Source organism: Spinacia oleracea, chromosome 6, assembly GCF_020520425.1.
Source record: "Spinacia oleracea cultivar Varoflay chromosome 6, BTI_SOV_V1, whole genome shotgun sequence".
NCBI lineage: Eukaryota > Viridiplantae > Streptophyta > Magnoliopsida > Caryophyllales > Amaranthaceae > Spinacia > Spinacia oleracea.
In genome coordinates this window covers 53,651,217-53,665,524 of record NC_079492.1, presented here as the reverse complement: position 1 = coordinate 53,665,524, position 14,308 = coordinate 53,651,217, and the positions used below count along the sequence as shown (strand labels likewise).

The 14,308-nt window shown below is 34.1% G+C and overlaps 1 protein-coding gene and 1 long non-coding RNA gene across 2 annotated transcripts; one reads left to right on the top strand and one right to left on the bottom strand.

Annotated features, from left to right (window-relative positions):
* The first annotated feature begins 3,255 nt into the window (after positions 1 to 3,255).
* LOC110797572 (probable auxin efflux carrier component 1b) lies at positions 3,256 to 12,422 on the top strand. Its single transcript, XM_056833178.1, has 6 exons — positions 3,256 to 4,384; positions 6,780 to 7,056; positions 7,470 to 7,555; positions 11,575 to 11,732; positions 11,839 to 11,915; positions 12,201 to 12,422. Exons 1-6 carry the CDS (start codon positions 3,295 to 3,297, stop codon positions 12,271 to 12,273), a joined length of 1,761 nt encoding a protein of 586 aa, XP_056689156.1. The 5' UTR covers positions 3,256 to 3,294; the 3' UTR covers positions 12,274 to 12,422.
* Positions 8,510 to 11,703, bottom strand: LOC110797573 (uncharacterized). The gene is made up of 3 exons (XR_002535870.2): positions 11,237 to 11,703; positions 10,440 to 10,665; positions 8,510 to 9,008 (listed from the first exon to the last, which is right to left on the bottom strand). It is a non-coding gene; the product is annotated as an uncharacterized lncRNA (long non-coding RNA).
* Positions 12,423 to 14,308: the final 1,886 nt, after the last annotated feature.

The window sequence follows — 14,308 nt, the reverse complement described above, 5'->3', positions numbered from 1 at the left end:
CTAATGAGGAAACAATTCATGCTTTAAAGGCTCATCTACGTCGAACTTTCAGCATTAAAGATCTAGGTCTTCTCAACTATTTCCTTGGCATTGAAGTCAGTCACACCACTGAAGGGATCATATATACTCACTCAGAGAAAATACACTAAGGAAATGCTCCATGATTGTGAGCTTGATATTTCCAAACCTGATGTCATCCCATTTCCCTTAAATTTGAAACTCCCTACTGAAGGAGAAGCTTGTTCCAATCCCGACCTCTATAGATGCTATGTTGGAAAGCTCAATTTCCTTACTCACACAGGACCTGACCTAGCATTTGGTGTTCATTCCCTCGGTCAGTTCATGCACTCTCCAAAACTCTCTCACATTGCTGCTCGTACTCATACTCTTAGATATGTTAATCATACAACTGGTCAAGGTATATTATTAAAGGCAACATATCAACTCTCCTTACAAGATTTTTCAGACTCTGACTGGGCTGCTTGTCCTTCAACAAGAAGATCTGTCACTGGTTAAATTCTTCTTCTTTGTAACTCTCCCATCAGCTGGAAGTCTAAGAAACAATCTACCATTTCCCGAAGTTCCTCTGAGGCAGAATACAGGGAATTTTCACAGGCTCCTAGTGAAGTTACTTGGATTTTTAGACTACTTGAAGAATTGGGGATAAAAGGTCTTCAACCTGTCCAGCTTCACTGTAACAACCAATCTTCTCTACACATTGCTAAGAACCCCATTTTTCATGAACGCACTAAGCATATTGAAGTTGAATGCCATTTCACTAGAGTTAAGGTTCTAGAAGGCCTCCTTCAACTAAGTTATCTACCTACAAAGCATCAACTGGATGACCTCTTCACTAAGGTTCTCCCTAGTCAACAACACATGATTCTCTCTTCCAAACTTGGTATGATCAATGTTTTCCCCATTCCAAGTTTGGGGGGGGTATTAGTGTACACTCTCCTATCACTACTGCCAATCTCATTCTTTCTTCTGTCTTACACAACAACAACATAGCAATGCGCAGCAGTGTCCTTTACTCATCCTAAACCACCAGCATTGCAAACTTCTTGAAGCTTTCATAATGATCAGCTTCAACCAACTCCTACAGCTCTAACAACCTCCCTTAAATCTACGAAATCAGTTAGCCATTCAGTTAAGTTGCATTCTTGTAATAAGGTTCACCTAGTTGTTGATGTGTACATATAGAGTAATCTCATTAAATAAAACACATCATCACTAGAATATATATATATATATATATATATATATATATATATATATATATATATATATATATATATATATATATATATATATATACATGCTGTTATGATTCATTATTCAGTTCAATAATAAAATCTTTATTTGTTTCAGTTCATTGAACCCTCTATATTTCTCTCAAAGCTTATTGAGATTCAGTTTAAGCAAAGGAAATCATCCTATTTCTAATACCATCAACTATAAGTTACTAACAACATTTAGAAATAAACTTAACAAGAGTATTTTATGATTATGAATTTAAGACTCCCTGCCGCTATACTCAAACTACTAATCATCAAAACAGTGTACCTAATACCAGAAAAGTTGTTGAAACATATGCACATAAACAGAAGCTTAACAAAAGAATTCACAAGCAATCACATGTAAAATTAAAAGACAGTTTATGTATCTGAAAATCACATACTCAAATTATCCCATGCAAATGCTGCTTTTTAGACTAATAAGTGCATTTTTGTATAAAAATATGCAGATACCTATTCAAGAAGAATATGACTATGCATGCATAAAAGCAGTTTCATACTAGCTCCGTTTCATAAAATTCTTTACGTTTTGAAAAATGTGCCCAAAAAACCAAAATTTTGACCCTAAATTCTCACTATTATATCTATAAAAAATTATCATAAGATATCTTGTTAGATTTGTCTCAAAATGTATTTTACAAATATCAAATTTTTATAATTTTTTGCCATACAAAATATGATATATTAACGGTCAAACATTGCACCGGAGTCCGTGCAAATAGTAAGTGTCTTTTTGAAACGGAGTTAGTACTTCTTAAAAAAAATTAAAAAAAATCAATTTTTTTTCAAATTCAAAACCTATCTTAAAATTTTGAGCTGAAAATGTATGCTTATGTGGCAAACTAGTCAAAGAGTAAGGTATTCAAGGCCCACATACCTGGAAGTTTGCCATCTATATCACGTGCAATACACATAGAAGTTTGCCAAAGATAAATTGGTCAGCTTGGTTTATCTGCAACACATAATAATACTCGTATGTGCAAGGCTGCAACTTTGTCTGTGCAGCTTGAAGCAATCACTGCACTCACTCATTAATACAATGTATAATTTTCCCCTAACAATGGAAGCGTCTTTGACACAAGTGTAACAGATTTGAGTGTTTCTTCATCTACTTTGATTACAAGTGTTTACAATGTTGGTGTTTTCCTCCATTTAATTGCCAAGTTTCAATTATGTTTTTACTATGATTTCAGAACTTATGCTTCCCAATTCCCATGCAATATTGATCTTGCATCATCAACCCTTACATATGTACATAAATTTGTTGTCCGGTCAACATTATAATTAACATTCCTTTAAATTCGTGTATGAAAAGCTACGATGGTCAAGTGTCTACTTATCATCTACTAGGCGCTAATTTACTGGTTCAATTCCTGAAAACAACCTTTCATCATTATCATTATCATTACCCCATTGTCTCAAAGAGGCTCCCGCAAGAAGCGGGGTAAGGGGGGTCGGTTGTACGCAACCTTACCCCTATAATTGCCGAGAGGTTGTTTCCAATTGACCCAAAAGAGATAACGGGAAGACCATATTCTACTTCATGGAAAGGAAGCGAAGAGGTTTTAAGAGCCATTTTGATTTAGTCCATTACATCCCACAGACAAAATAACAAATGAATCTTTGACTTAATCGGAAATGGACATTGAAAACAACCTTTATACAAAAATAAAGATCAGCCTGCGTATATTTAAACATTTCTCCAAAATCATGAGCTAAATAGCGGAAGCCTTATGCAATGTATACGTACGAGCTTTTATTATGACTTTTCTTGGTTTCCACGTACTCAACCATGCACTTGAAAGTTTTCTTTTCCATCTGATTCTAGGCTATATATATATATATATATATATATATATATATATATATATATATATATATAAATATCATGTTTTGGTAGTTTAGGATCTCCTTTATATATGATATATCAATCCCCAAGCTAAATTGTCTAGCTAGCTACATTTCTCCTTATCCAAAAAAGTTGTTTTAGTTAAAGATGATATCCTTGAAAGATTTGTATAATGTGCTAGTACAAGTAGTGCCTCTCTATGTAGCAATGATTGTTGCATATGGTTCAATAAAATGGTGGAAAATATTTTCACCAGATCAATGTTCAGGGATCAATAGATTTGTTGCTCTTTTTGCAGTCCCACTTCTTTCTTTCCATTTCATCTCAAACAACAACCCTTATACTATGAACTACCGCTTCATTGCAGCAGATACTCTCCAAAAACTCGTCGTCTTATTCGGCCTCTTCCTCTGGTCGTCTGTAGGTGGTTATGGCCGTGGCTTTGGCGGCTCGCTCGAGTTGTCTATAACCTTATTTTCTCTTTCAACCCTTCCAAACACTCTTGTTATGGGGATCCCTTTATTAAAAGGAATGTATGGAGATTCTTCAGCAAGTTTAATGGTGCAGATTGTTGTGTTACAATGCATTATTTGGTACACCCTATTGTTGTGTTTATTCGAATTTAGGGGTGCTAGAGTACTAATCTTAGAAAACTTTCCTAAGAATTCTGATTTAATTACATCATTTAAGGTGGATTCTGATGTAGTATCACTAGATGGGAGAGAAGTTTTGGAGACTGAAGCTCAAGTTGGAGAAGATGGGAAACTTCATGTAAAAGTTCGAAAATCAACGAGTTCAAGATCAGATGTTTTCTCTGATCAAACTCCTAGACCTTCTAATTTGACTAATGTAGAGATTTATTCAGTTAATTCTTCTAAGAGAGTGTCTAGTTTTAATGAGTGTGATACTTTTTACTCTTTTGTGAATGGTAGTAGAAAAGGTGGTAGTTTTAGGGCTTCAAGTTTTAGGAATTTGCATGGGTTTGATGAGGAGAAAGCTAGTGGTGCATGTGGTGTTGGTAGGGTTCCTTCATTTGGGTCAAGTAGGTTTAGTGGTGTCCAAGGTGGTGGTTACCCGAACCCGACAACGGCCGGGATTTTCATGCTGGCCGAAGAGCCTACGCCGGTTACGATGATGATGAATGATAAGGGTGATAATAGTGGTGGAAAAAGTTTGCATGCGTTTAGAGGAAGTGTTGAGTATGATCATGAACATGGAGGGAATGCTAACCCTAAAGGTTTGCTTTTATTCTTTTAATTTTAAAAAAGAATTTATTATTAAATAGGAATTAATTGCATGTACTTTAATTATTTAATTAGCTAGCATACTCAACGTTTCAAAAAACTTGTTTGTGTTTTTATAGCATAACTAATAAATTGGCTAAATAGTACATTAAACTTATATGTTAATAGTACATTAAACTTATATGTTAATCGTAGTCGCTTTCTTTAGTTTTTTTGTACATGTAATTTTTGCACGGTTTATATTAAGGCTATGTTTGGCAAGCACTTTCAATCAACTTAAATAATTAGGTGCTAATAAATAATATAAGTCCACCTTAAACAATTATGAGTGTTTGGTAGAAAGTTGAAATAAAATATAAGATGAACAAAGTGACTGATATTGAAACGTTTGAGTTTCAGCTTCTAAAATATATATTTTATTTACAAAAAATTGTTAATCTTTTAAGTCCTAAGTAATTGAAATCTCTAATACAACGTTTTATCTCTTTCTCTTTGGGGGGTGTGTGAGTGTGGCCGTGTGGGTGTGGGGGGTGGGGGGGGGGGGGGGGGGCAATATATATAAACTCCTTTGTCGACAGAAGATCAAAAGTATTATAGGTATGTGACAGTTTCTTCCATCTACTTAATTTTCCTTGCTTGTAAGCTGTGCTTTGCATGTCAAGTACGTGCAAAACAAAATTGGATATCATACGATGAATTCTTGTAAATTTTACTCCTTTTGGTTTTTACGTTCTCTTTTTGTTACTACGTACATACGTAGTATATAGTATATCAATCTGGATGGTTTTTTGGGAGTTTTGGGTGTTTTTTTTTTTTTTGGGTAGGGGGTTATAATGAAAATCTGATATTTTCAACAAAAGGTCTTGCATGCACTAGGTGTACAATAAATTTATTGTACACCAATATAACTTTTATCCAGTTTTCTCTAACTTTTACCCAATTTTCTCTAACTTTTATATTATTAAAAAATAAGTTGATAGATAAATATTTTAAATGGCTAAATGATAAATTTTATACATTATTAGTGATTTTGAAGAAATATTTTTTATTAAAATAAAAAAAATTATCAGTAAAAAATAGATAACTTTTACGTATATAAGAGTAACTTTTAAGCATTTTACATTAACTTTAACTTCGGTGTACAATATTTATCGTACAACCCGTGTAATCACAAATTCTTATTTACAAAGGGTGTACAATAAATATTATACACTGGAGTAAAAGTTAACTCAAATTGTTTAAAAGTTAAGATTATATATGTAAAAGTTATCTATTTTTTAGTGATGAATTTTTTCATTTTAGTAAAAACATATTTCTTCAAAACCACTAATAATGTATAAAATTAATCATTTAATCATTTCTATCAACTTTTTTTACTAATATAAAAGTTAATCAAAACTAGGTTAAAGTTACGAAAAAATGGTAAAAGTTATCTTGGTGTACAATAAATTTATTGTACAACTTGTGCGCGCAAGACCTTTTGGTAATCACAATTTTAATTTCAGTTTTTGTAGCAGCATATTGAGAAAATAATGTGTGGACTAGGAGTATATATAATATATATAACAAATTAACAATCGACTACTCTACTAGGAGAACTACGTACTATATGAGAACCAAGTAAAGTTATTTTCGGAGTACTGCTTGCTGAAGATGGCTGTGGGTGGGGCCGGTCCGAAGCCTGACTCGACCCGGCACGAAAAGCCCGGCCCGAGCACGAAAAAGTCCTACCCGACACGGGTACGAACCCGTGGGCCGGGCCTGGCCCTTAATTTTTTGGAAAAAGTACGACAAGGCACGGCACGACTCGACCCGTCACGACAAAGGACGCTAAATTTTGTAAAATTAGCCTTAGGTACGACGGGTCGGCCCCGCCTAGCATGAAATCCCGTGGGCTCGTGCCGGGCCTGGGCCTTGTTTTGAACTTTTCGGCTCGACCCGGTACGACACAATGTGGGCCTAGATTGGGCCCGGCCCGGTTAGGCCTACGGCTCGTGGGCTAGGCCCACGGCCATCTTTAGTGCCTGCTAGATAAATTGCTCATGATATTTAAGGACTAAGAACTATGAGTTGCATCTAGTTAGTCAATCAACTACTTTAACACTATAGTCATTAGAGAAATTCTTCAAGTAAATACAATAGGATAGGGAATGTTGACATCAATAGAAATAAGTTGTTGCTCTTCTTGTGAGAGTTCACGACCATATGTAAATTTGATTATATTTTCATAATACACGAATCTTATATGTTAATAATACACGAATCTTATATGTCAATGATACTTGCTTGTACATGCAATTTGAGAGAGATAACAATCGATACTAAACAACATTCTTTTATCTTTTTACTAGCTTCGATATCATGTTAATTTGATTTCTCATGATGTAGATTATGAAGATTATGGAAAGGACGGACTCGATCTTGGAAACAAACCCGGTAAAAACGGGCCAGAAGTCGAAGGCCCAATGTTGTCAAAACTATGTTCAATATCAACCGCCAAGGTCCAACCCAATATTAGTGATCAGCCTGAATCCAAGCCCACAGCTATGCCCCCAGCTACTGTAATGACAAAGTTGATTTTGGTCATGGTTTCGAGGAAACTCATAAGGAATCCTAACACTTACTCTAGTCTTATTGGCCTTGTTTGGTCCTTAATCTCATTCAGGTGTGTAATATTGATTTCGTACTAGTTGGTACTCCCTTCTTCCCATATTAGTTTTGACACTTATCAAACCACAAAGTTTTAGGAGATAAGTTGTTGCTTGATTATCAAATATTATTTTATTAAAAAAAAGTAGATATGAAAAGAGATAATGAGTTGTTATTTGATAGAAAATAATGGAGTATTTTTTTTAATCGAATGTGAGAGAGAGTGATACCTTAACTTTTTGGTTTTGGGAAGAGATGTATTAAAATAGTTGTGGGATTTTTCGCAAAATACAAGTGTAAAAGGCCTAATCTGGGATGAATTAAAATAGAAAGTGTAAATACCTCAATGTTATGAGAAGTATATAGTTTATGTGAAGACGGTGAAGTGAAAAGCTTAATATAGTGTTTGTTTTGGGGGAAATTTTGCAGGTGGCATGTTGAAATGCCTGTAATTGTGGCGAATTCGATCAAAATTCTTTCTAATACAGGGCTTGGGATGGCTATGTTTAGTCTTGGTAAGAAATTTTGCTTCTTCTCCTTTATAAAGTAGTACTTTGAGGAATTAAGTCATTTTTTATACATTTACTCTGTAAAACTGATCCATAACCACATCTGAATTGCATGTAAAGAGGCAGATGAAGACAAATTTAACCGATCCGAACTGAGTATAAAATAAATATTGACAATTTATCATAATAATTAAATTATCAAAAATATATGACCTAACCTAAATTGACTTTAATCAAGTCAAGTTAACTTGAACATGATTTGAATGACTTATTTGCCGCCTCAAGTTCAAAATGGAGTGCCAATTTAATCAAGTCCATCTATTATGATAGGCAAATTCTTCACACATGTGTCAATTGCCAAGCTTACTTGAAATCAAAAGAAAAAGAAAAATATTATAAATACACGCATGGACTATTTGGCATGAATGTTGGAAAAGGAGTTGAATGAAAATAAATAAGGGAAAATGATAAGGTTAGCTATTACCATTACCGTTTCGAAATAATTGAGACACTTTGACTTTTGATACTATTCACAATTTCAATTTGACTATCATTTGTGATTTATGGCTAAAGAAAAAATATAGTCATGTGGGGTCTTATTTGATTCGCCTGGATATGTAATTTCGGAATATCAACTACTATTTTTTTATAATTTTTACAAATACAAAAAAAGAGATATTAATGTCCAAACATTTACGATGGCAATCGTGAAAAACTAAAATGTCCATATTATTTCGAAAACAGAGGGAGTATATCCTAGAAAAGCAATTGCTTATGCACTTTTTCCTTACTTGATGTTTAGTGAGTAATAAGGAAAAAAATCTGCTTATGCACTTTTTCCTTGATGTTTAGTGAGTAATAAGGAAAGAAATCTCTTATGTATTGTACAAACATCCCCTATATATGTACAACATGAAATACGAAACCTAGTATAAAACCATTAATCCGTATAACATAACATAAAAAATAAAATACGGAGTATCATAAAAATAAAAATAAAATACCATCGGAAATTAGCAGTTATAACTTACAAGCAACAATAGCAGAGGACAGATATTAGCAGTATGTATTACAAGGCTAAATCAGTAATTAAATAAACTAATTACAAAATATATATACAATAATATGTATCAGACAACACCTCCGTAGCAGTCTGGGTAGGAAATCAAGCAGGTGACTAAACTCCAAGTTTACAAAATTACTTAAATAAAGCTAAGCTTGTGTGGGACTAGAACATATAGCTTCATCAAGTTGTGTGGGACTTGATAAAATGTACGAAGCTTGTGTTCTTTGGCCATGAGAATATTTGCAACTTCCAAAGTTTCAGAAGGAGAAATTTCATCTAACTTCATAACTTCTTCCAACACCTTATTCACTTTATCGTTCATTTTTGCTCCTTTTCTTCAGCTTTGAACCATGCATTTGCCATATAACCCCAGCCCTTTGCTTTTTTGTGAGACTACAATATAATCAAAACAAGAGACAAGAGCATCGTTAGCATCAATGAAAACTAACAGAATATTGTGCTTACATATGAACATGTACCAGCCTTTTGATTTTCTGTTAAACTGAAGAAATGAAAGATACTCTGTTTTGACGATAAATAAGAAATTCACATGATTAGTTAGGTTATAAAGTATAACTAAATCATCAGAGTACATCAGTTTATATCAACTACGAGATCCTGGATGAAACTAGAGTTGATGAAGTAGAAGGGTTCATTATGAGGACACCATAGGCAAGAAAACTAATGAAACTTAAAGACAGCTACTGTATAATAAAGCTTCAGTAGGCTTGATCACCATAAATTTACACTAGAAATCACCATAAATTTAATCACAAAAAAGTAAAAATTTTAAAAAAATTCCCAAACAAAGAAAAGGAAAAAAGGAGTAAAATTGTTCATAATAGTTAAATAGTTTGCAACTGTAATGGTAGGTTTCTTAAATCATGACTATAACCACAGTAAACATTTGGCAACGGATTTTCGATAAATAGAGTGGCCACTGTACGCTTAACTCGAATAGGTCAACATCTAACATACAACACCTCTAATATACTCCAGGGATATATTAGATACTGCCACCTCTAATATACTCCAAGGATATATTAGATACTGCCACACTACAACAAGATCTGTCATCAGTTCTAACAACCATCAATGAGCTAGAATTTATCATCTGTATGTAATTTCTATCACTAACCATAGTAACTAGACTAACTACTGATGCTAATTATCGACATTTACTACTCTGTAGCAGATGCATGTAATTTTCTGTCAGACAATACACAGAGTTGAATGCTGTTTTTCCAGGATACATTTGTACTTGCAGTAAGACATCAAAGAATGTATACTTGGAATAAGCATGATATGGGTATGCTTAAAATTTAAATTGCTTATGTACAAATAGAAAGGAACATACACCAGACTCTCAGAAAACTAAAACCAAGTAAGAATTACCTATTACTCCCTCCGTCTCTTTTTGTATTTTTCACGCGTTTTAACGAATAATTAATTTGCATTGAAATCCCTCAATTTTTTTATTTAAACGAGATAAATTACGTTTATTTATAATGTTTTCACTTTCATCAAAATTCTGATATTGGGAAATGAGAAAAAATTTAATGTCCCAATGAAAAAGTGTGAGAGATTAAATGACCCAATGAATTTGATTGGTTAAAATAATAATTGGACACAAATTTTGATAGAATACTAAGTTATTTATGTGATAATATAAAAGGAAATGTAAAGTACATTTTGAAATACCCAAAAAGGAAAACGTAAAAAACAAAAATAGACGGAGGGAGTATCTGATTTAGTCAAACAAAACAAATATGGCAGACAGTTGCTTCTGTATTAATTTTGTAAAGAAAAGGAAAGTAAGTTTACCTTCTCCCATTCATCGAACACAACTTTCTCTGCCTGTAACATTTTCTTTTCCGCATCCCACTCAAAACCAGAAAGAGACAGCATCTCTGACATTACAGAGTACTTCTCCGACCAATGCTTAATCCTTGACTCAATGTGCGGATCAGCTCTCAAGCCCCAATTAGGTAGGACACTTTTGAAGTTGATTTTCCCTTCCTTTCTTTCTTATACGTGCCATTTCAAGAACCTAGAAGCGAAGCAATAATAATAAGCATATGACTACAATACACGAACAATTACCAACCACAACAACAATAACCAAAGACAACCCATGAATTACTGTAATCTGATATTGCAAGATTTGCAACCCAACGACATAACATGATTTCCCAAAGTAGGATGGATGGTGATAACTGAATAATCAATATTTTTCAGGGAAAAAGGAGAATTATTCCAAAAAAACAGTTAAAATCAGCTTTTCAAAGCAAAAAGTGACGAGAACCTGCTTAATTCAAAGTAATTCCAATATAAAGCAATAAAATTCATCGGAAACAACTAAGAAGCAGATCTATTACAAGAATCTAGATAAAAAATCACATAATCAGAGATCAAATTCAACTCTTTTTCATCTTAACCCTAGAACACATAATTCCATTGAAGTTTGCATCTTAACCCTAAAATCCTAAATTATAGCACACATTCGCCAATTTAAGCAGAAATTTGTCAATCTAAAACATAAATTCGAAAAAATATAAAGCATAAACTCGACAATATTAAGCATAAAATCGAAAATAATTACGAAAGATGAGAAAACTTACACTAATGAATCGCCTGCAACTTGTGAGAGACACGGAAATTCACTTGAAAACGAACCAAAATCGTAGGAAAAAGAGAGGAGTTGTGCGGCTATGTTAAAAGGGAACTGTTACCTCTAGGGTTTGACCAATAACAAAGGGGACGAATAGGTTACTCTCGGGTAATGGTAATTGTTACTTCATACCTCTAACCAAACATCCAGTAATGGAAAAGGTTACTTGAATCCGTTTCCAGCCCCAAAAAAAGTCATACCAAACATCCCCACAATGTTTGGCTAGATCACTTCAATTAGAAGGAAAATTTAACTCCAAAAACTTATCGTTAAATGTCAAATTTGCAGGTTTGTTCATGGCATTGCAGCCAAGGATAATTGCTAGTGGGAATGCAATGGCTGCCTATGCGGCAGCCGTAAGGTTCATCGTAGGCCCTGCTATCATGGCAGCCGCTTCAGCTGCTGTTGGGTTGAGAGGGGTCCTGTTAAAAGTCGCTATTGTACAGGTAATATTAGATAAACCAAATAAATTAGAGAGACAGTTCAAAAACTATGGATTTTTTGGTTCGATTTAGTTAATCTGACAATTCTTTTTGGTAATTTTATTCTCAGGCTACTCTACCACAGGGAATTGTCCCCTTTGTCTTTGCAAAAGAATACAATGTTCATCCTGAAATTCTTAGTACAGCGTACTCACTCTTTCTCTTGTTCCTATTATAACACGCACACTACATACTACTCCCTCCGTTTCTTAATTATGTACTAAGTTACATTTAATATGATTTGGATGTGCATTTAAAAAACTGAGATAAAGTACCATAATTATCGTTTACAACACATATACATATCATCAAGGGTAATATGGAAAAGGTAAGAGTATTATGGAACGGCCTAAATTAAAACGAGATTAACATTTTAAAACCTTGTCAGATTTTAATGTTGCTAATAACATGTTCTGAATATTTTGGATGCAGGGTTATATTCGGAATGTTGATAGCATTACCAATTACACTGGTTTATTACATCTTGCTGGGCCTAATAAAATGAGGGAACTAGCAGTCACGCAGCAAGAAAAGCTAGCAAAGATATGACCTAAAAAGCCAATGGAATACGTAGGAATGCTTTATTAGTACTTAGATCTTTACCCCTTTTTTGCCTTTTGGATGGTTTAATAAGATCACTCTTAGTTCTGAATAACAGGCATAAAGTCAGTCAAACAAAATACTTAACCCAACGTACATACGTCGGTTAATTTTCGTATCTAAGAGCTACTGTAAAAGAAGACTACTTGTAACAAAAAGTTGAAGCAAGAACTAGAGTCGAGCTTTATTCCCTCTATTATACATTTATACCTACTGTCAAAGGTGAGAAGCTCCCTGCAAATCTCTAAGACTTCTTTCCCTCCATAACTAACAACTACAAAAATTTACTCTAAGGCGTATTGCAGATGCATGCATAACGTTGAATAAGCTCGATCTAGGTTTCGTAGGAGAATTTTCTTACCTTCAAAAAAAGTTCCTTGGAAACTCTATGAATCTGTACTATACTTACAGAACCCATACTATATCCATTGTATTGTTGAATAGTTGTTGAACCCATACTATAACCATTCTCTGTTGGAATAAAGAATTGAATACTTATGAACCTTTAATAAAAGGTTAGGTGAAGGAAAAAGTAACTTTCTAATTAAGGGTTAAAACTTAGAAGGCGCAACTACATGTCCTTAAAATTCAAAGCTCTTTGTATTAGCATTCATTTGGCATCTGCTTGTGTCATTAGTGCAGACCTCTCAAGACAACTGCATAATGACAAATTGACGATTGAGTTTTCGAACTGATTTTTCGATTTCTCCTAAGTTTTAGTTTCTTTTTCATCGCTTACATATTTACATGTAGGACGTGTTACTCGAACTCACGTAAATGTGTCACACAAGGACATGGGTGTGCGTTCAAGTGTCGTACTTGGATATTTGTGGTACTAAGAAGAACAAATTATGTGTATAGGCTTTTCTAGCTTTATCAAGTGCTCTTCCTGTACATCTGTACTTGACATAAAAAGAAAGCCTCGGCACATGGAAGTGTCAGGACTTTGTGGGTGGGGGCGGGAGGCCAAGGGGTGGAGGTAAAGAGAAGATCGTGTACCATATTTGAACTAACAATTAAATTCATGCTACAAAATAGTATCCATTTGTAATGGTCTTTTCCTAAGTGTTTAACAGCAATAGTAATCTCTCAAATTAGTAATAATCTACCATGCCAAATACTCAGCATAATGGCATTATAAAAATAGTACCGTGATGCCGTGAAGATGAGCTTTGACAGGACGTGCATTCCAGGATGAAAAGACGTTAGGTGCCTTTAACAGAATAGCCAACCGTACGTACACCCAGAATTATTAGGCACAGAAGAGAGTGCATGAGAACCTCCACTACGAACAATTCCTCACCTTGGAGCTTAGCTAGATTAAGCTTTAATAGTAATAACCTGCCATTGCCAAGAATCATGCATAATAAAAACAAGTTTCTGGTCATTTATTCAAACTAGCTACCCTGAAACTAGAACTAGAGTGATTTTCTCCGGTAACCAAAACAAGCAGCTCCGAATCCAATTTCTAATTTCTGTTGTGAACTCTCCAGAATAATGTAAGACTAGCAATGGGTTAAATTCTTGGTCACATTGACAGTTAGAGCTCTTTGAAAATCTTCCTCGGGTTTTAGCTCATGTTTATAGGCATCTGCAACATTCAGCCAAGAGAAATATAAAAGTCTTTTGACAGGAAATATGTAATACAGCCGTAGTGCAAAATTCAGCCCTTTCAAAAGAACAGAAAACGTAAACAAAGCCTTTTATTTATACAGTAGTACATAAGGAAAGGACAAACTCACTCATACCTATTGCACTCCGGTAATGTCTACGGTAATGTCTTTTCACAGCGCTTTTTGGACATTAAAGAAGAAGGAATTTTCGTACAGTTGGCAATCAATATTTGGCACATGCCAATCAATGAAAGAAGTAAAATTACTAATTACTTGTTCATTTCACTCTAGTCAAATAGACTTGTTATTGATCTAGTTTGATACTTA